At 36.7% G+C, this 23,136-nt stretch overlaps 3 protein-coding genes across 9 annotated transcripts; 2 read left to right on the top strand and 1 right to left on the bottom strand.

Annotated features, from left to right (window-relative positions):
* Positions 1-312: 312 nt before the first annotated feature.
* On the top strand, positions 313-6,476 carry LOC107037091 (palmitoyltransferase Hip14). 2 transcript variants are annotated; one of them, XM_015255443.1, is made up of 8 exons: positions 313-837; positions 2,178-2,720; positions 3,774-4,053; positions 4,329-4,529; positions 4,612-4,773; positions 4,859-5,015; positions 5,316-5,560; positions 5,874-6,476. In XM_015255443.1, exons 2-8 carry the CDS (start codon positions 2,179-2,181, stop codon positions 6,108-6,110), a joined length of 1,824 nt encoding a protein of 607 aa, XP_015110929.1. In that variant the 5' UTR covers positions 313-837; position 2,178; the 3' UTR covers positions 6,111-6,476. The 2 variants fall into 2 exon arrangements, with proteins under 2 accessions (XP_015110929.1, XP_015110917.1); XM_015255431.1 differs by having other exon boundaries at positions 3,753-4,053.
* A 2,327-nt stretch (positions 6,477-8,803) lies between these two features.
* Positions 8,804-12,148, top strand: LOC107038154. The gene is made up of 5 exons (XM_015257073.2): positions 8,804-8,985; positions 9,044-9,310; positions 10,320-10,788; positions 11,331-11,525; positions 11,626-12,148. Exons 1-3 carry the CDS (start codon positions 8,804-8,806, stop codon positions 10,744-10,746), a joined length of 876 nt encoding a protein of 291 aa, XP_015112559.1. The 3' UTR covers positions 10,747-10,788; positions 11,331-11,525; positions 11,626-12,148.
* Positions 10,773-19,315, bottom strand: LOC107038162 (MOB kinase activator-like 2). 6 transcript variants are annotated; one of them, XM_015257123.1, is made up of 5 exons: positions 19,222-19,315; positions 13,341-13,595; positions 13,076-13,200; positions 11,646-11,873; positions 10,773-11,505 (listed from the first exon to the last, which is right to left on the bottom strand). In XM_015257123.1, the coding sequence occupies exons 2-5, from the start codon at positions 13,490-13,492 to the stop codon at positions 11,441-11,443; spliced, it is 570 nt and encodes a 189-aa protein (XP_015112609.1). In that variant the 5' UTR covers positions 13,493-13,595; positions 19,222-19,315; the 3' UTR covers positions 10,773-11,440. The 6 variants fall into 6 exon arrangements, with proteins under 6 accessions (XP_015112609.1, XP_015112567.1, XP_015112601.1 ...); XM_015257081.1 differs by lacking the exon at positions 19,222-19,315 and adding an exon at positions 16,618-16,727; XM_015257115.1 differs by lacking the exon at positions 19,222-19,315 and adding an exon at positions 16,324-16,396.
* Between the last annotated feature and the right edge of the window lie 3,821 nt (positions 19,316-23,136).

Genomic DNA, 23,136 nt, shown 5'->3' with positions numbered 1-23,136 from the left:
TGTTGAAGAATGATATTATTAATCTTTATTCAAGTAAAATCAACGCTTCTCAGGACTATTGTTCTCCTAACAGCCGCATAATTCTAAATCTACAGCTTTTGAAACCGAGAATTCGTTCTCAATGTCCTCGCTAGCATCTCGATAGGACCTCCACATCCGAAGTTATCGGTCATCGGTAAGGTGGATCGACACTCGATACCTTATCCCCACGTGGTTCACCAATCCGAAAACACCTTCCCCTCACGGGGGCACTGGTTAACGATAAAAATTAAAACCTAACCAAAACTGTTGGTCTCAGTTCCCGCAGTTGCCTTCGGCCTCGACTATTCCATCTCTCTATTTTCGGCCCCCAAAAATCGATTGAAACAAATTATCTATAAAAAATATATCCACCGATCAAAATCAATACCAAGTTTGATCAATAACCGCATTCTGCAGTGAACTCAAATAATAAATTCAACTTCAACCGCTGCAATTGTGTGTTTGATACTGTCGAGTGTAAATACTCGAGTGCTTGGAGTCACTCCCCTGGAATTCCAGCAATTTCCTTCCCTTCCCCATTAAAGTACTCGTTAAATTCAATGAATTAATCTTCAAGCATCGGATAATGAGGCGCGTTATCAGTGATGTGTGATTATTGTTAAGTTTCTGGAATTTCTGGCATTCTTTTCACTACCTAACGCACTACACACGCGCATTGTTTCATTGCTGTCTTCGATCCCTCCATGAATCCTTCGTGAATCCCTGATGATCACAATAAACCCCCAATTTTAACCTCAACAATGCTGACAAGCTCGTTTGGATTATTCGGTAGAGATTGAAAACAATAATCGACAGGTGAGCATCAGCACAGCATTTCGAATGGTCATATTGATTTTTTTAAAACTAACAATCGAAGATTTTTACTTCACTGGGTTCAACAAGATCAGTTAAATGTGAGACAATTGGAAATTTGATATTCTTATGTATTTGGATGGAGCATTTTTCGCTGAATCACTAGACGCATTTCCCATTTTATTTTGACATTTCATCATTTTATTTTGTAGAATAAGCAGTCGTAGTCCTCAAGTACTTCATTTACTTTGAGGAGTCGTCTCGGAATTCAGTGAAAAATGTCTCGATAAACAAATTGAAGTCAAGGAGAATTACATGTGAGGAATAGCTGACATAAAGGTTTATCAAGACAGCTATTCGTAATGCATGGAGCAATATTAAGTGAAAATCAAGCTATTTCTATTTGACTATTCGACATTAACAAGAACACTATTCGGTATTATCTGTTTGAGCACTCTCACATCAAATATTAAACATCTCCCCCTTTCGTGTGGTTTCATTCTTATGATATTTCCGTGTGTCAAGACCAATGAACTCTTGAACAAATAATCATGACTCTTAATCACTGTACTTCCCCGAAAAAATTATCTGGAAAGTCAATGAAAAATATCCCATCGAAAAAATAAAGCTTAATATTTTGAAAGATGGGGGTCGAATAACGGTTTCTAGACATAGTCATTAGTAATATGCAACAATGTCAACAATTGTTGATTAATGTTGGTGGAAATGAAATTCTCATTGATTCATTCATTCCTGAATTTAAGTCTTAATTTCGAGTATCAAATTTTCATCACCAGAAGTCCATTTGGATTTTTAAAATACAGAGAGATATAGAGATCCGTATTTTGACCCTTGTGACCCTGAGATTCTGAACCCCATGACCCTTATTTGGAACCTTAATCTGCCCTTTGTGACCCTTAAACTAACCCTTGTGACTCTTAATCTGATCCATCTGACCCTTGTGACCCCATGACCCTTATTCTAACCCTCATGGCCCTTAATCTGACTCATGACCTTTAACCTGACCCTTACGAACTTTATTCTGACCCTTATGACCATTATTTTGACCCTTGTGACCCTTATCCTGGCCCTCATGACCATTATCTTGACCCTTGTCACCCTTAATTTTGGAGTCTTAATTTCGAATACCAAATTTTCATCACCAGAAGTCGATTTCGATTTATATAATAATAGATTCTTTTTTCTTTCATTGTCTTCCTGTGTTCTATATAATCAGAACACTGTATATCATACGTAAATACCAGGCTGAAGGCCCTCCGCCGATGGGCAGTCGCGATCGTCCTGCGACGAGATCGGTTGTAAATAAATAAATATTTATTCAGGATGTACGCGCTTCCAATTCGTTCAGCATGTCCTGGGGAGGACAGTCAAGACGAGCAGGAGACTCGTCGGCGCCAGGAGCCACCGAGATCGACTCAGGACTGCAGTAGTTTCGACATTGTCAGAGCCACCCAGTATGGAGCCCTCGAACGAGTAACAGAACTAGTCGATGCTGGTGCTGATGTCAATCAGCCAGACGCTGAGACAGTGACGTTGCTCCACTGGGCAGCCATAAACAACAGAAAAGAAATAGTCAAGTATTTGATAGCCAAGGGGGCCAATGTCGATGCTGTGGGTGGAGAACTGGCCTCGACACCTCTGCACTGGGCCACGAGGCAGGGACATCTCGAGACGTTCGCTATTCTCATGAGGGCTGGAGCGGATCCCACCCTCAGAGACTGCGAGGGCTTTGCGTGCATCCACTTGGCAGCTCAGTTTGGACACACTGGAATTGTCGCTTATTTAGTTGCCAAAGGGGTTAATCCTAATACGCCTGATCGCAGTGCTATGACACCGTTGATGTGGAGTGCTTACAAAGTCAACAGGTAATTGTCGAGAAGTCGTTCTGCCCTTCGTGGGCCACATGTGGTGGAGGGTTAATTTATGGTGGGGTGAGTGGGGACGTTATTCGGAAGGATTCAATTATTTGAGATCAATTGGGGAATTAATTTATGCCTTTTTTCGAGATGTAAACAGGGGGATAGTCCAGTGGTGAAGGCCATCTATTGATCGAATCAATTGGTGCATTTATTTGTGACGGAGATAATCAGTTGAGAGAAATGCGATCTTTATCGTTCTGGAAGAATGGTTCATGAATTCTCTGAAACATTATGAACTTTGGGGATATCCAAGGATTTTGGCTATTTTTTCTCCGGTGGAATGCTTTTCTACTTTTGTAGTCGAACATCAGGGCTTTTATTTGAGCCCCATTTGACCCTAATTTTTCGGACATTTTACAATGATTTTATCATTCAAAATTTTCAGTTCTGCAGTTGAATCTCGATATTGAACCTTTAGAAAACATTTTAAAAATCTGAAAAAAAATTAGTTTACTTTTGGAGAAAGTTTGATGAAATAATTGAAAAACTGCAATTTTTGAAAATCACGAGCATTTTCTATAAATAATTCATAATCATCAATGTAACAAATTTATTCATATTCAGAATTCAACCAGAAATTGATTTCATTCCTAAAAAATCAGGTCTCCGAAAGTTTAAACAATTTCAATCATTTATTAATAAACAACAAATGTTGAAAAAAATTATAATTCAGTGCAAAATGTAATTTGAATGACGCTGAATACCCATGATTTTTTTTCAAAATTCTCTCACGCAATTTAATTGAGAAATTTGATGATTAAAAACGGTTGGATCTACAGTGCGGTCGGTACCAAACTGTGAAAGATACTTGGATATCCTTAATTTAAAGTTCTCGTCGAATCTCATTCGTTTGTTCACCGGAATTCATACCCACTCTCCCCAATGATATTAATTCACGTAAATTTAAGCCACGTGTTCCACGAAGGGTCCATAAAATTTCCCTGCGCGTAGAGGAGGAAATATCAACTCGTGATGTAGCCAATTCACTCCCTTTTTCAGTCTGGATCCAACGAGACTGCTTCTTATGCTTGGCGCCAGTCACGCATTGACTGATAATCTCCATGGAAATACAGCACTGCATTGGGCCATTGTCGCCAAGAATAATACTGCAATTTCTACCCTCGTTCGTCAGGGGGCTGCACTCGATGTACCTAATTTTCAGAATGAAACACCGATGACACTGTTGGGACCCCATATCGGAGCTGCTTGGCTTGGCCCTGGTATCAGCACGGAAATTGTCGAGAAACAGGGGAGAACTAGAGCCTGGTGTCGAGACAAGGTAGTTTTTTATTTTTCAATTCAATTTGACAACTAACATTAACAATTAAATTTTTTAATGCACATTTTTATTCAAATTCCCTCGACATAAATGTGAAGAGAGTCAAAAAATATCTTGTGAAGATTCTCTCTTGATTCAATTCCTGTCTAGATAATAATTCTCAAAAAAAAATATGAATGAAAATGTCATTTTTGTATTATTCAATTCCAAAATGTTTTGCACAGTTGTCAGTTTTAATTATAGGAAATAATTCCATGCAATTTATATTTTTTCAGAGATTAAGATGGTACTGCATGGTCAGTGCTCCATTCATAGTGTTTTATCTAATCGGAATGATATTTCAATTAAACGTTGATTATCTCGTTAAACTCGGTGCCTTTATGTTGCTCTACATCGGTGCATACACTGCTAAAACATTTCTGTTCGACGAGAGGCTCTACAATGTTCTGCCAATGGCAACATATTTAGCAACGAAGGTACAACTATATTGTCAAGTCTATATTGTCGAGTCTAATGGGATAAAAATTAGACTTTAATCATGAAAAAAAATGATTGCAGATGTGGATTTACGTCACTTGGATATTCTGGCTGGGTGTTCATGCCTCTTGGTACCTATGGCTGCTGCTAGTCGGTGGCTCAGTTCCACTGTGGATATGCTTTCTTCGTTCTTGGAGGGGAGATCCTGGGGTCATTGCAGCTACGCATGAGGACAAATTGAGTGTACGTTTGCTGGGAAATCAATTCAATCGACAGAAATCGATCAGTTATTTAATCTCTTGGTTATTTTTTTTTCTTCTTCTTTCAGACTATCGTTGAGCTGGCAGAAACCGGGGGCTTCGAGCCGCAGTGGTTCTGCACCACTTGTCTAGTCAGAAGGCCACTGAGGTCAAAACACTGTTCCACTTGTGATCGCTGTGTCGCTAGATTCGATCATCATTGTCCTTGGATCAGCAACTGCATTGGTGTGAATGAAAATCAATTTTTTTACCCTTCAGAAATGAGTCGTGTGCAGAAAAAAAATCCGTTAGGAAATTACATTAGTTTTTTTACTGATTTCTAGTGAAAAATTGAAAATTCACAACACTTCGGTCTGTAGAAATTCTCGAGAATAAATGTTAAAAAAATTTCGTGGAAAACCCAAAGAAGGGAAAATTGATGCTCGAGAATTGAAATTCTAATAGAATTCCCAACGAATGGTTTAGTTTCTCCGTTGAATTCTTTCATAAGTAGTGAAGAATTGTGATATAATATTTATGTTCCAGGGGCACATAATCACAAATACTTCCTTGGCTTCCTTATATCACTACTTGGTCTGTGCATCGTCATATTATCCGCCAGCGTGCAATATTGGCAGTTTGAGTGCTGGTCGAACTTGACGAATGGCCATCGAGTCGATAATTACTTCATAGCTGCTGCAACATGTGACGCATGGGTCATGTGGATAGCAGCCAATACTGGGCTTCATGCACTCTGGGTTTCCGTTCTGTTAGGCTGTCAACTCTATCAGGTATTCATTCATTTCACAAATTTCCACAATTATTAATCATCAAATTTAAAAAAACTAATGAATAATCAGGAACATTCAAATATTATTTGTAATTTTTTTTTATTCATTGAATTTTTCATTTCTTTTCATGAAATTAATTTAAAAGAAAATATCATAATCTTCAAAAAATTATTTTGTCGAGCTTCTAATTGTTCTGAGATTTAAAAAATGTTTGTGATGTTTAAACGAAATGTTACAATGTTCTAACGATTTCAACGAACGAAAAACGATATCTTTAATTTTAATTCAAAATTTTTTTTTTTTCATTCTGCAGATTATGGTCTTGGGAATGACAACAAATGAGAGAATGAATGCCGGTCGTTACGAGCACTTTAAACAAGGAAATCCATTTCATCGTGGAGCACTACAAAATATCGCAGACTTTTGTAATTTTAGTTTCTGCGGTATAAAGGCCAAACCAAGCTCCGACTGGCTCCACAGTTTTGATACTAAACATTGTGTGGAAAAATTACCACTGCTTACAGGCAAGGACAACTATCAGTACGTCTAATTACATTTTAAAATAATCAATAAGTTGTTGAAAATATCGTATGTACCTAAATCTCTGACAACACAGCGAATCAGGATACATTGTTGCACACTGAGAGCCATATCACTTGTCACAACGTCGTATTACTTTTTTCAAGTATCTCTCGTATTAATCTTATTTACCAAAGAAGTGGGCTTGGTCATTTCTGTGTGGATTTGTCATTTGTGAATAAACATATTTTTTAAGAACACTTATGTGACGTTCGGAATCAAGGGGAGTGGGAGCATTTCTGAGATTGAACACATGAAAAGATCATATCAGTAGCGAAGTGGTAAAACTGTTTAGTCGACTTATCTTCCAGTTGAGTTTTTGATAAATATTTCCGAATCTAAGAGACATAGCGAAATTTTTGTAATTGCATTTGTTGTAGCTCTCAATCGGCTCTACAAAAAAGATTATAACAAAAATTTTTCTATTTTTCATAGATTCCGAGATATTCATTGAAAACTCGCCAATAGTCAAAATTGACTTGTGTCGTTTTCCACTTCGCTGCTTATATAGAGGTTCTGTAGAACGTTCATATAGGGAATTCTACAACTTTATCCTATATAATTTGGATAATTTCTGGATGCAATTCGTGCATAGAAATTATATAAGAATTGGGACTTGGAAAATTGTGCGAATTCCACAAATTCCATAAACAAAAAGTGTGCAGAAGTTGTCCGAATCAGCCTATAAGAATGTCCCATAGCACATCTCTTCACGATCCTTTCATACCTTGAGTTATTCCTTTTTTCGTAACTGGAACATTATTAGGTCCATAATCTGTTAGTAATGCGTAGAAGAAAAAATTATCCTGACGATATTCTAAAGTAAAATAGAGGGCAGCTCCCTATTTTTCGCTATTCAAAATTTTCAATGGTAGGGGAGAAAAACTATACGTGTAAATAGTTTTCATTGTTTGACGTTGAAAAATACTCAATGAAATTAGTGCATTGTGTTTTCAGGGATTCATTTTGTAATTAATGATTTATCGATTATTGTGTAACTCAATTTTTTACGTATGACTTTTTTTTATGTACAAATGAATTACCTGACATTCCAGGAAGTAGTTCCAATTTTCTGGGATTTTTTTTTTAAGGTGAAAATCCTTGAGGTCACAATTATGGGGGATTTTTTATTTCGTGTACATTCGAAGAAATTCTGTTATCCCTCGGGGATAAATTTTATATGCTGCGAAATCGATACACAATATGGCTGAGGAAGTAATGAGATATAAAATCGCTGAATAAATTATTGCCTGAGCGTGATAAATATTTATTAATTGTTATGCACCATTCGATAGGCGCTCGCAATTTAAATATTTACGAACACAAAAAATAAACAGATCAATACATCGCATTGAGCTAATGATAATGAATCTTTAGTGTCAACATAATCAAATCGGTATGATAAAGCATTGTAGTCTTCGGATTGGGTGTGTGAAGTGATTTGGGACAAGAGAAAAGTTTTTTTTTCACTCTCTAGTCTTAACTTTAAAGCGTTAAAAATATTTCTGTGTATTACTTATTGATATCAGAGGACGGGTCGAGGCGTATCAGTGTCTAGATTATTCGGAGGCGCATTTTCATTCAGTTTTAATCATTCTCTGGGAGGATGTGCAACTTGCGTCATTATGTAATTGTTTCATTGTCATAGAAAGTGTCATTTATTCGCATTTTCTCAAACTTTTCTTATGACTATGAATTTTCGATAATTCATCGCTTTTATGGATAATTATTCTTTTGCATTAGAAGTAATAATTTATATTCTTCAAAAATTCCATTCATTCCATGCTGAAAAGCAAGTTCACATCCTCATAGACCCGTAATTACTAAGAACTGTGATTTTTACAAATCGTCTGTCTGTCAAGTAAAATAACGTCGAAAACTTGACGAAAAAAAACATGTCAATATTTTGATTTCTCTCTGAACTATCAGTGTAATTTAGTGGCTAAAGGATTGTAAACAAATTGTATAAATTCGAGATAATGATAGATCAGTGATCTCTCCTGAAGGAGAAAAAATAAAAAAAATGGAAATTCAGAAACGCGTTTTCATTCTGCTTTAATTACCCTCTGAAGGGATGCGCAGCTTTTCGCAGTATCTAATCATTCCATTATCACAGGAAGTATCATTCATTCATATTGCCTCAAATATATATTTTTTAATTCAGTAAATTTTAGATAATCTATGAATTCATGATTTTATAAATAATTGTTCTTTTACATTAGCAGTAATAATTTATATTCTTCAAAAATTTCATTCATTCCATGCTGAACAGCAAGTTGACATCCTCATAGACCCTTAATTACTAAAAACTGTGATTTTTACAAATCGTCTGTCTGTCGTAAAATAAAGTCGAAAACTTGACGAAAAAAAAAGTCAATATTTTGATTTCTCTCTGAACTATCAGTGTACTTTAGTGGTTAAAGGATTGTAAACAAATTGTATAAATTCGAGATGAGTGGTCATTGATTCCTCCTAATGGACGAAAAATAAAAAAATTATGAAAATTTCGTGGAGGTTCTGTTTTCCCCCATCTAAACAAAAAAGAATAGAACACAAGCTGGTCCAATCGTCAGCTTTGACATGAAGCATGTCGAATTGTGTTGACATTTACCTAACCATTTTATCGCCTAAATCTTTTACATTTTTTAGAGATAGTTTTTAAGTATGACAGTAGAGGACAGAAATACAGACGCCTCAGTGTCAATCTCCTCAGACACAACGACAGACATAAAAAAAACCAAGAGAAACGATCAAAAGCCGAATCAATTGCCCCCGAAAAATCAAAAATCGAAGAATCCACGTGGCGATTGGGAGTCCAGTGAGTGTCTTTGCCACGCTTACAGAATGTGAGTCAATATCTCCCCATCCCAAAGACAACCCCAATCGCCGAATCATAAATTCTAGAACCCCATGTGTTCCCCCAATGGAGTGGAATGGACCGACCCAGGAAATAAATCCCGAGAGCCCCAGAAATTTCTCCCGGAAGTGGCCCCGTCGACCCTCTAGGTCAGAGAAGCCCTACATGAAGTGTGTGCCCTCGACAGGAATAAAACAAAATCCCTGCCACCTTCTACCGCCGAACATGAACTCTGATGTCAACGAGATTCATAAAAAATTCAAGAATATCACTGGAAAAATCGAAATCTACTATTTTGATCACGGTAATGCATCGTAGGTATATAAAATCCCTCTTGACTGTTCCATAAGGGTCCAGTACTTTTCATCCATTTCATTCGGATTGTTTTTTCTAATTAGAAATCATTTAATTATCCGTCCATTTAATTATTCATTAAATGGATTAAAATTATGGGTAATAAATTACTCATAATAAATTATGAGTAATAAATATATTCCAATTATGAGTAATAAATTAAGCACCAGTGAAAACATTTATCAAGCTTATGAACTCTTCTTTTGTTAATTTGTTTTTTCTTATTGCTTTCTATCAATTATTGACGGCCATCAATCTTCCGGTTCTTCAATATTAAAAGAATTTCCGACTTACATTGATGAAGGTTTAAATATACTAAGCGAAATTTAGAAATAATGAAATATTTGATAATCTAAATTTCCAATGTATGATGATTTAAATATTTAAAAATGTGGAACTATAAATTTCCTATTAATTAGATAATACTAAATTTCTCATAAGAGATTTTCGATTACCCAAATAATCACCAATCTTCTTAACTCAATTACTGATTAATGAATAATTCGAACTTTGACTGTTTAATTTGATGATTACTTCAATAATCAAAATTTAAGAGTGACATTAACTAATTGACTGCTTAATAATTTAACACCAATTATAATTTATAGATATGGCCATTCCTGTCGCTTTCTCCCATTTTCCCAGTGCAGTATTTCCACAATTTTAAAATGGAATCCAACGCCATGATCGAGTAATATTAATTTTTTCTGTACAATATGGTCCATTGAACATTCCTATTGAAAACAAAATCGAAAGTTCATTAGAAATCATTAGAATTAATCACCGAATCCGCTAGGTTTTTCTATGAAGATCGTTCATTCGTGTCACAATGTCACAATACGATAGAATAAAAACGAGAAAAACGAGACAAGACGAATGATTTATGGGCCAAAAGTCCAAGACCCTTCCACACAGCCCCAAAAATAAATAACTAATTTTCACTCATGCACAATTCTCCCAAATGAATAGATACTACCGAACAACCGATGCAATTCCCCTCCTGACGACCGAAAAATTTGCGGACAAGACTGATCAAGCAGCGACAAGGTTCTGGGCAGAATTTTTTGGCACAATAAACATAGGAATAACGTTCATAACAGCATTCCTCCTCCAACTGCTTCGCTTCATTCTGTACAGCCTGATAAGGCCCCTAACGATTGGAATAATTCAATTACTATCCGACTACTTCATCAAGCCCCTGTTGACGATAATATTCAATGCACTAATTCAACCAGTGCTAATATTACTCTACAATATAGCAACGTCCTTGCGAGATCTCTGCGAACCAATAGCCGAGGCAATAGGTTTCTTCATTCGTGAATTGTCACGCCTTTTTCAAGCAATAAGACTAATCGAGATCAACAGAAATGTTACAGACGGAGATATTCCCACTTGATAAACAACGAATAACAACAACATAAGAACATTTCAACGCCAGGTATATATTTATTACTATTCAATTTATGTTTACAATATTATTATTGTTTTTAATTTTTTTTTTCATTCACCTTTTCTCCTCATTAAATTTTTTTACAGAACAATTATTTTATTACAGCAGTTTCAACGTTTTCATCCATTTGTTTTATTGATTCATTTCACTCTTCCTCTGCATTTTTCACTATTTTTGTTTAATAAATTATGTACAATCTCACAAACAGCAAACGCAGAAAAAAAATTGACTAATTTACATAATTGTATTTGTTTGCTCTCTCGCCTCGTTTGCACTATTTACAAATACTACATACGTGATTTATTCTCTCTCAGCATCATTCGAATATTCATGATTTTTCATAAATTTTTTGTTTCTCTTCGCATTCTCAACATGCATTTTCGTCTCACTCGCGTTCTTTCTTAAATGAAACTGTCATATCACTGTCGTTCAAGTATTCATGCCATTTCTCTCTATTTATCGTGACGCTTCATTTTGTTCATAAGCTAAATCCGAAAAAAAATGTAATAAAAAATTTTTTTAATATTGAGAACAACGAACATTAGGGGCTTCCACCTACATCGTTTGACCCTAGGCTCAGGAACTGCAACCTCGGTTATTCATCAACTTTTAATTAAAATTCTATAAACGGATTTATTTTCTACGTGGCTCCACTTGGTGGATCTTGAATTGATGTTGTAGTTGATGTACCCGATGTGGAGTCACCTGGAATAATGAATATTGAGGTAAAGCAATGAAGAAAGATTACAGCAATTAATTATCTCCCTGAGTTAATTTGTAAAATTGCTCTGTTACACTTTAATTTTTTTATTTTTTATTTTGAAGAGTGCACGGGTGTTATTTACCTAGTAAAGCTGCCTCCAAATCTCCAAGTATTTCCGTTTCCTTGGCGTCAATGAGATTGAAGCGTTGATTAAGGAGAGTGAGGTGGGCGAATACACAATTGAGGTGAGCGTGGAGGCCCAGGAGTGCAACCTCTCTGAAGTGGCAGTGGTAAATGTGTGCCACTACATGGTACAGTAGCCGCAGAATCTTACGCACTATCGACTCAAACGAGCTGGGAAACTCGTTTGCTACAAAACCACAATAAAATTATGAGATACTGACGATTAGATAACTATTACTGCATGTCAAAATGAGAAATGAAATTCAACAGTTGAAATTTAACATTTCATTCTGGTAAATAAATTTTTGGAGACGATAAAAAAAATTAGTTTTGAAGGAAAAAATTGGGTTGATATTCACAATTTTTGTGCACAAGTGCTGCACATCGAAACGAGATAGAAAATTTATTACTCAACATTTTTAATTTTAGAAAAACTTCTCGACAAAATCAAACTGTAAAGTATGATCCTGAGGTAATAAAATAGTTTTCAAGTTTTGAATTGTGTTGATTTTTGCTTTTTGACTACGATTGATTCATTTATTTAAAATCCCTGGTAAGAAAATTTGTTGTTTCATCACAATAAAATTACCTGAAACTGACGATTAGATAACTAATGTTACCTATCAAGACAAAAAATAGAATTGAAAATCCAAAAGTTTGATTTTTGCTCAAAAAAATTCCACATGACATTAAATTGTGAATATTTTAAACAAGTGCACATTTTCATTCAAACATGGCCGTGACTAAACGCACCATTGCGTGAATCACTCCCGTACACTCCATACACTCCACGCATGCGTGAAGTTTGTGTGTTTCATGCAGCCGAATTTTCATACTGCTGTGTATTTCACGCAGTTGTATTTTTATACACCTGTGTGTTTCACGCAGTTGCATTTTGATACGCCTGTGTGTTTCACGCAGTTGAAGTTTTATACACCTGTGTGTTTATACACACAGGAGTGTGAAATACACAGGAGTATCTGAATACGACGCCGTGAAACACACAGGTGTATAAAAATACAACTGCGTGAAACACACAGGTGTATAAAAATACAACTGCGTGAAACACACAGTAGTATGAAACTTCAACTGCGTGAAATACACAGCAGTATGAAAATTCGGCTGCGTGAAACACACAAACTTCACGCATGCGTGGAGTGTACGGGAGTGATTCACGCAATCGAGCGAATAGTCACGGCCTTCAAATATATCGACTGTCTGATATTTATCATTGATTATTGTTAATTTATTTGTCCTTCAAACCCAATAAATATTGGAAATCACCCATATTATCTCATTCTCTCTATTTTATCGCAATACTAGACGAAATCTCTTTTTTAGAACGAATTTCGCAAGGTTAAATTAATTATAAAAAATCTGAGGCTTTACCGTATTTAGTAGGGAATATTGTTTCATCACTAACGGTTCTCTGTGTAAACGTCATGACGTAGTCTATATACTGTGGCGCAGCCACTCTCGTCTTCTTCCCCTTCTCGTCAAACCACAAATAAGTTCTGAAAATTTCATAACGAGATGATTCATTGGAGAAGTGATTGAGGGACTGGAGGGTTTATTATTATTATTATTATTATTATTATTATTATTATTATTATTATTATTATTATTATTATTATTATGAAACAGGATGGATTACCTTAAGCCAGGGCCCGTCATATCTGGGCATCCTGTTGAGGTACAAAATTCAGAAATAGTTCCATAGAATAAGTTTATGTGGTCGAACAGTGCCAGTGTGTGGGATGCAAGCCATTCGTTATAGTCGAGTCCTGGTGGCAAATCGACCATCATTCTGAGATCCAACTCGGGCAGCTGTCGCTCCAGTGTTGCCTCCTCCAAATACAATTTTGGGTCTTCAGTTGTTCCTGCATCTTTCTCCTTTCTTCGGGCTTTTCTGTAACAAGAATTTATGCGAGTGATGAAAGACTGTTACGTTGATAATTATATTGTCTATTAAAAAAATTATTCGGGATTTTTTAGATTTTATTTCACGAAATAAAAACATCGACGCGAGGAATTAGAATTGAAATAAAATCACTTTGTCTAGATTTTTTTTCTCCTGACTCATGGAAACGTCTAATAGTTTTCTTCCCCTCACGAACGGAATTTTTATGAATTTTTATTCCACTGCTGCATTTAGATGTATTAAATAAATTAGAAAGCAGTAAGTTGACAATTGTTTTTTAAGTGGAATAATTATTTGTGGTCTCTCAGATTCAATTCTGTATCGTTAAACGTAAGAAGAACCCCCACGCAATTAAATGAAATTTAAAAAACGCTTTGTCCACATTTTTTTCTCGTGATTCATGAAAATGTCCAAGAGTTTTCTTCTCCTCGTAGATGGAATATCCTTCATCGTTCACCGAAAATAGTAGTCAAGTGGCTAGAGCCCTATACGACTACTAAATTCGAATACGAGTTTCCGATGAATATCTTCGAATTCAAATGAGATAACGACATCTCGATGAATGTGTTCGGGAGATTATGAAACTTTACGAGGGTTCTTCGCCTAGAAATTTCTCCCATTTCACTCGTACATGAAAATGTTTTGAGTGAATTACAACTGAATGTTTTTTTTCCAATTTATAAATAACAAAAACACTTTGTCTCGACTTTTTTTCCCTGACTCACGAAAATGCCCAATAGTTTTCTCCCTCGGCCTTAATATCCTTTATCATTCACCAAAAATAGTAGACAATGGCTAGAGCGAAATACGTCAGCTAAATCCCAACACGAGTTTTCGTTGAATATCTCTAAATCCAAATCAGATAACAACATTTTCGTGAATGTGTTTCGTCCATTCCAATGTTCCCCACGAAAACTTTTGCCACTTCACTTGTAAAGTACAATGTTTTGAGTAAATTACAACGGAATTTATTAGTTAAACGAAACTAAAATTCAATAAAATGACATGGGATTGAAAGAAAAAGAAAAAAACTTTGTCATCTTCATCATTCACAAGTCATCCAACACAAGTTTTCGATGAATTCCTCTAAATCCAAAGGAGATGGCGAAATTTTGATAAATGTTTTTCCTCTATTCCAGTTTTCCCCACAAAAACTTGTGCCACTTCACTTGTAAATTACAATGTTTTAAGTAAACTGTAACTGAATAATCGTTTTTTCGATTTACAAAATAGTTGCACGAAACTAAAACCCCACACAATTAAATGAAATTAATAAAAAAAACACTTTCTCTCGACTTTTTTCTCCTGACTCATGAAAATGCCCAATAGTTTTCTTCCCCTCGTAGACCGAGTATCCATCATTCATAGAAAATAGTAGTCAAGTGGCTGCAGCCAAATACGTCAACAAAATTCCAACACAAGTTTTCGATGAATATCTCCAAACCCCAGGAAATACCGAAATTTTAACGAACATCTCCCCTATATTTCAATATTTCCTACGAAAACTTGTGCCACTTCACTTGCAAATTGCAATGTTTTAAGTAAACTATAACTGAATAATCGTTTTTTCGATTTACAAAATAGTTGCACGAAACTAAAACCCCACACAATTAAATGAAATTAATAAAAAAAACACTTTCTCTCGACTTTTTTCTCCTGACTCATGAAAATGCCCAATAGTTTTCTTCCCCTCGTAGACCGAGTATCCATCATTCATAGAAAATGCTAGTGACGTGGCTATATAGCCAAATATATTTCAATATTTCCTACGAAAACTTGTGTCACTTCACTTGTAAATTAGAAAATTTTAAGTAAACTATAACTGAATAATTGTTTTATCGATTTACAAAATCCACGAAACTGTTGCAGGAAATGCCGAAATTTTAACGAGCATCTCCTCTATATTTCAATATTTCCTACGAAAACTTGTGCCACTTCACTTGCAAATTGCAATGTTTCAAGTAAACTATAACTGAACAATCGTTTTTTCGATTTACAAAATAGTTGCACGAAACTAAAACCCCACACAATTAAATGAAATTAATAAAAAAACACTTTCTCTCGGCTTTTTTCTCCTGACTCATGAAAATGCCCAATAGTTTTCTTCCTCTCGTAGACCGACTATCCACCATTCATAAAAAATAGTACTGAAGTTGGTACCGCCAAATATATTTCAATATTTCCCACGAAAACTTGTGTCACTTCATTTGTAAATTAGAAAATTTTAAGTAAACTATAACTGAATAATTGTTTTATCGATTTCCAAAATAGTTCCACGAAACTGAAACGAATCACCAAAATTCCAACACGAGTGTTCAATGATATCTCCAACCCCCAGGAAATACCGAAATTTTAACGAAATCTCCCATACATTCAACATTTCCCCCGAAACCGTTAGTCACTTCACCATTACATAACAATATTCCACCTAAATTACAACGGAATTATTCGATAATTATCATTCGAAAAATGTACAACGGAATAGTAACACGCGATTAAAGCCTTCTCACAATGAACGAGAATAAAAAAAACCACCTTGTCTCGACTTTTTTCTCGTCACTTCCGAAAATGCCGAACAGTTTTTTCCCCCTCATGAACAAAATATTCTTCATCATTTAACCGAACGAATGAATTATTTATCAACAATAATCATGAAAGCCGGCAATGCGACAAAAAAAGAAAACCGGCGTGATACCGCAATAGGACAAGACCCCACCTGCCGTGAGCGGCAAATGCTGTTCCTTGGGAATCAGCTGTTTACGGCTGACTCGAGTCAGCTGACTAACGCAGACCAGTGACGGTCGTCTCTCACCACCGCTGCGTCAATCGATAGTCCCCCACCCCCGACCCCTCTCTCTCGCACACTCTCACTCTCTCTCTCTCTCTTTCTCGCTCACAAACCAAACTATTCTTCACATATGAGTCTCGCAATTAACGAATGAGTGCGACGAATTGAAGTTATGGTCAAAACAAACGGATCACTCAATCGAATTTTATTGGACGAACTGACCTGCAGAAGCAAGTCACCGTCTCCTCAACATCTAGTGGCAGCGCATTTTCGATCGACGAGTATCGGAAAATCTTGCGCCCACCGAGGCCAAACATTCTCAATAAATCTATCACCGAAAAACCGTTTGAAATGCAAAATTAATTACTGAAGTTGTCGCAACAGCGCGTTTGACGGATGATTGAGCGCTTTTTGTTGCCACCTGAGACCTCAAAGCCCTTCGGTAATACAATTAGTGAGCGCTGATATCTACCGAAGCCCCACAAAATGTTCACACTACCACAAACTTCCCCCCTCTTATCTCCACGCCGGATAGATATCTCATTTTTAACTGTTTACTGTGTACTTTACCTAATCCGTGAGACGACAAGTCGTGCAGAACATTTTTGTTATCTCTACAAGCGGAAATACCTAGTGATACGGGGGAATGAAAGTACATCATTGACTGTGGGAAATAAAGATTGCCCCCCATTCCTCTTTTATTCATAATTTTTATTCGTAATTTCACGGAAGTAATTATCAAACTCTTTCTATTGATTTTTCGTCACTCAAAATGCAGTTGCCAAACCCCTCCCCCCATTTGCCCCCTCATTCCTTTTTATTCATAATTTTTCGTTCATAATTTCACGGTAGTAATTTTCAAACTCTTTCTATTGATTTTTCGTCACTCAAAATGCAGTTCCCAAACCCCTCCCCCCATTTGCCCCCTCATTCCTTTTTATTCATAATTTTTCGTTCATAATTTGACGGAAGTAATTTTCAAACTCTTTCTATTGATTTTTCGTCACTCAAAATGCAGTTCCCAAACCCCTCCCCCCATTTTCCCCCTCATTCCTTTTTATTCATAATTTGACGTAAATAATTATCAAACTCTTCTTATTTAGCTGTATAAACCAACCGGTTTTGTGCTGAATAAAAAAAAACTCTTCCTATTCATTTTTTGTCACTCAAAATGCAGTTCCCAAACCCCTCCCCCCATTTGCCCCCTCATTCCTTTTTATTCATAATTTTTCGTTCATAATTTGACGGAAGTAATTTTCAAACTCTTTCTATTGATTTTTCGTCACTCAAAATGCAGTTCCCAAACCCCTCCCCCCATTTTCCCCCTCATTCCTTTTTATTCATAATTTGACGTAAATAATTATCAAACTCTTCTTATTTAGCTGTATAAACCAACCGGTTTTGTGCTGAATAAAAAAAAACTCTTCCTATTCATTTTTTGTCACTCAAAATGCAGTTCCCAAACCCCTCCCCCCATTTGCCCCCTCATTCCTTTTTATTCATAATTTGACGGAAATAATTATCAAACTCTTCTTATTTAGCTGTATAAACCAACCGGTTTTGTGCTGAATAAAAAAAAACTCTTCCTATTCATTTTTTGTCACTCAAAATGCAGTTCCCAAACCCCTCCCCCCATTTTCCCCCTCATTCCTTTTTATTCATAATTTGACGGAAATAATTATCAAACTCTTCTTATTTAGCTGTATAAACCAACCGGTTTTGTGCTGAATAAAAAAAAACTCTTCCTATTCCTTTTTTGTCACTCAAAATGCAGTTCCCAAACCCCTCCCCCCATTTGCCCCCTCATTCCTTTTTATTCATAATTTTTCGTTCATAATTTCCCGGAAATAATTATCAAACTTTTCCTATTGATTTTTCGTCACTCAAAATGCAGTTCCCAACGGGACAGACACGTGTACCGGTTAATGCCGAAAATAGAAAACATTACTAACACCCATGAGACACATACATACACGAAATTCCCGACGAAAATAACACGCGCATCGGGATTACAATTTCACCCAGTGGTTTTAATTAAATTTTGTCTCGCAACATTTTCCCTTTTTTTCCGTTCAATCATTGCCCAGGAGCGAAACATTAGTTCTGGGATTTTGTTATTTATCATCTGCATGGAGAAGGTAAAAAGAACAAAATGCTGGAGTACGTGGGTCTCGGGTATATCGAGTTTCGAGTGCTTCGTAACACTTTCTTACGATCGATAACGGAGCTCTCGAAACGTACAAAAGGGGCCAACAAACAAGACATTTTCACTGAGCAAATTGTCAGTCACGTTTATGACAAAAGTGCTCACTCCCCCTCATTTGCCCTATATTTTCCCACCTCGTGGCTCTATTAAAAGGACAATTTTTTTTAAACCGTGACGCTGCCTCATTTACGTAAGGCCAAAGAACACGTAAACACGAGGAATAATCCCACACTTTTGGAGAAAGAAAACCAAATTCCCCCTCGAGGTATCCACATTTTCATCAACTTGTAAACGAGTTTCCTTCTAATTCAAATCTCGCTGCTGGACTCTCACTGGAACTTTCTCCCGTGAAAAAAAGGTGGAAAAAAAAACCTGAATGTTCCAAAGTGTAATCAACCCACGTAAATAAACAACCCCGAGTGCTCGAACAATGAGAGCTCTAATTAACAATTCAAATGTTCCCGAGGCATTAATTAAAGACCGATAAAAAAATAGAATCTTTTCACGGCTTTCAATCGTGAACAGCAGTGAGCAGTTGAGATTCCCAAGAATAAATGCATCCTGAGAGGGTCTCACAATCGAAAGTGAGGAAAATCAATGATGAAAAAAAACCAACTCACCCCAAAAACCAGTCCACGGTATCGCGGAGATACTCGGGTAACCTATCCAGCTTGGATGATTTTTCAGTTTCACTAGAGTCTCGCCGGTGCCCCCCAGATTATCTTCACAATTAAACACGCGAGTAATCCAAACAAATAAACAACTCCACCGAATACACCAAAAACTCACTGATGAAAATTCTCATAAAGAAAAAAAAAAATACGAGGGACTGGGAAGGAAAATAGAACTGGGTGTTGGGGGGGAAGGAAGAAAAAAAAAATATGATCCTTCGCGAATCAGCGCTCGACGATGAGCGATCTCATGAAATCTAACATGGCGAGGCTGGCTATTGTCACCTGTTCCCGTTGTGCTTGATTAAAAAAGTCCCACAAAATCACTGGTTCGATGGGTAAAACAATTCACTGGAAAAAACACAATTCACGGCGGATCGAGTTCAGTTCCAAACGACTGATTTCACTGGATTTTACGGGATAAAGGGAGAGAGATTGAATGAAAAAGTTAGGTTACTGATGCCCTGCTGAACGTCCTGGCCGAAAAAATTTCCAAATTGTCGTAGCACCGCTGGCGAAATGTGCACACATGTACGATAAGACGTCTTGTTGGGGTTCAGAGTGTCCTCGAGTGACGTGAGATCATCTGGGAGATTTTGATTGTTTGTTTGCACTGAATCGACAGTGAAATCACTCTTTATCTCTTTCTCCCCTGATTTCCGCGGCCCTGCTGGGGGGGAGTAGGCGGTATCAGTGTGCAACAACAAAGGCAACCTTCTGATTCTTCGTTAAAACTCCTTCTCCCCGTCAATGTTGCGATGGAGCGAATAACACCAGCTGATCTCTCCCTCTGTGTGCGGGTTTTTTTGTCGACGCCGGCGCGTCATAAAACTTTTACAGTGGATCCGATCATTGTCAGTCCCTTCTTGTTCGGCTTTTGGAAATTATGGGAATTCCCGGTGGATAGTTGGGGGGAGCGATCATTATCGTTGGACGGTTATGGAGTGCCTGTTGGTACTGCAGAGAACTGTTTTTGTTCGTATTTGTCCAAATTATTGTTCTATTTTAGAAAAAGGTGTGAGGAAATTGATGTGACTTTGACAATTTTTTTTGGAAGATCTCTTTGAACTTGTTCGGAGAATTGGCCGAGCTTTTTTAATCTTCGATATGCTTTTTTTATAGGGAAGGTTGGAGTAAAATGCAGTATTACCAGATCGTGACGTCATCCCATTTACAATTGTACAGGTTTTGGCTATAAATCGCCAAAATCTGGAAACCCTGGTAAAGTGGACACTTTGACTTTTTTTTAAATGTTAATGACAGCTTGAAATTTAATTTCAAAAAAGTTCAGTGTCCATTTTACCCCATCCTCCCCTAATGTTTATTTATCAACTGGTACAAATTTTTGGATGAAGGCGTTAAATAAAAAACTAAAAGAATACACCAAAATTTAAATCACGCAACAGAGTACAAATATTAGAACTTACATAGCTAGTGTTAAGGGGTAACAGAAGACCAACGTTCCCTGGAAATTTTCAAGAAATTTCCTGCTCAAAGTTATTCATATTTTTCGAACCCAAAGCATATTGATCTTGATAATCGTCTCTTGGAGATTAATGTGCTTCGATTCGGTTCAATTGTGATCCTGAAACTCACTTTTAATTCAACACATTCAGTGTTCCTGATTTGAAGGAACGAGAAAAAAACAAAAATTACCAATTTTCTATCAGCGGTCCGTTTTACCCTAGGGGTCCGTTTTGCCCTGCGGCCCGTTTTACCCTCCCGGTCCGTTTTGCCCTACCCTCCCCTACCAAATTTTCATCACCAGAAGTCGATTTGGATTTCTATAATATTGAGGGACTAGGGGGCTTCGCCCCCTGCTCGCTCCGCTCGACAACCCGGGGGGGGCTTCGCCCCCCCGCTCNCAGCGGTGTGACCGTACCCATAAACATCTTCCATATGAGCACCCCCTAAAATATCGATATCCCCTTTATCACCACCCGCTCATATAGACATCCCTTATAAATACAGGCACCTCCCCATATAGGAACCCCCGTATAGGCACCCAGCGTCCCCTGAATTTTAGCGTCCCCTGAACTTGAGCGTCCCCTGAATTTTTCGCCTTATTTTTTTATTTATATAGAGAGATATTATTGTTAATTTTATAACATCATTTTATGACATTCTATTATCATTTTATAACTTTTTCCTTGACCATTGAATTCAATTTGAATGCATTGTATGCATTCATCCATATAATAACAATTAAAATTTCAAATATTTGTAGTACTGAATAAGGTTTTGTGATGAAGAATTAATTGCGCCATCCACGGAAATCCACCAAATTCTCGTATTCAAGCAATCGAGCAGGGCTGAACTTCCATGTAAAACCTAGCATAGTCAGATTCGAAAATTTCGTTTCCCTTTGAAAAATTGCATTTCAATTGTTCTCATTGAGAAATCAACATTTCGACAGTGGAAACCATGGAAACCTATCCCCTGAAATTAGGCGTCTGAGGGAAAAGAAGGTTTCATTGAATTATAGCCGCGTTCAGTCAATAATATTTAATTCAATTAATAAAGGTTACCAATTGAAATTACTGACCAGTATATTCATCGGGAATCTCATGAATCTGTATCAATTGTTTGTTAATTATACGAATTCCAAATACTATAATGAAAATTTGATTAGCCCTGTCATTCCCGGAACGAACCTCCATCGAATTAGTTATGACTGATTCAGTTTGCTGAAAAAAAAAGTATCCGTTGGACATAGAAATATGGGACCCAATATGAGGCCCGATCAACTGACTGAGGACGAAGCGCAGGAAGAAAAGATGCTGATGTAAAATCCCCTAAAATCTCTGCTAATACTTCCAAATATTTATTATGCTAATTTCATTCTTATTTAATTTCCATGTCTCCATATTTCTTTTTTATATTTATGTTGTTGTTTATTTTCATGTTGGCAACAAATTCAGGATGTGGATCATGGGATAGTTGGGAAATTAGTAAACTATAATGAATCATTGTCGGATCGTATTTTCAGTGTTTTCGGCTTGTTGCGCTGCTGTTCCGTAGATTTAACCCTAGTTTGGTCACCTGACGGGAACTTGCGATTCTGGTCACCTCCGCGGGGATTTGCCGCCGTGTTGTTTAGGCTCCAGCGTTGCCGAATTCACTCTACACTGCCCGGGCGCGTTTAACGAGTTTCCAGCAACGTCGCGCAACGGGCAATTTCATTTAACATCGGAAAAAATTGTTCAACTGTTGGAAATGTTTTTTTTTCTTCCAGAATTTGGGATGTAATATTTAAAAAACAATACTAAAATTTTCCAGATACTTTAATTGACGAATCCAAATTTTTTCGGATTTTTCCGGTCAACCAGCCGGTGACAAGACGAAAAAAACGACACATTGCGGCAATTCCCTCGCATGGTGACCAATCTACGGTTAAAGTTTTTATGGCGGGGTGGCCACGTACACTGATAGAAAGAATTAGTTATCGTCAACGAATAAATTCAAGCGTCACAATAACTTTTCTATTTTTTCTCGCACATTTCAAGCTTTGTTTTATTTTTCTAGCTTGTCTTTCGGATAATTGGAAAATAATTAATATGGATAGAAAAAGTGACAACGTCGTGCCATTCGAGGTACAAGTTGGCATTATTCACTCAGCTATTATGTTCCTTCGATTTGGATTTTTTTTTTATGTTCCTCCCTGAAACTCCACCCAACTACGAAATTTCAGAAAAGTGGCGACTTTTTTCTATTTTTAATATTTTTCTCCGAATTCCGAATTCGAGTTTTGAAAAGATCAAAGAATATATTTTAAAAAATCATCAATTTCTTGACTTTTTTTCGACCTTCCCTGACTACGCCATAAATACCTTAATTGTGTTATGTTCTTGAGACTCATTAGAA

The sequence above is a fragment of the Diachasma alloeum genome, unplaced genomic scaffold (genome assembly GCF_001412515.2).
Source record: "Diachasma alloeum isolate Michigan unplaced genomic scaffold, Dall2.0 Dall_scaffold_00177, whole genome shotgun sequence".
Classification (NCBI taxonomy): Eukaryota; Metazoa; Arthropoda; class Insecta; order Hymenoptera; family Braconidae; genus Diachasma; species Diachasma alloeum.
Note: the sequence above shows the minus strand (reverse complement) of the source record. Positions and strands in the feature narration are given on the sequence as shown.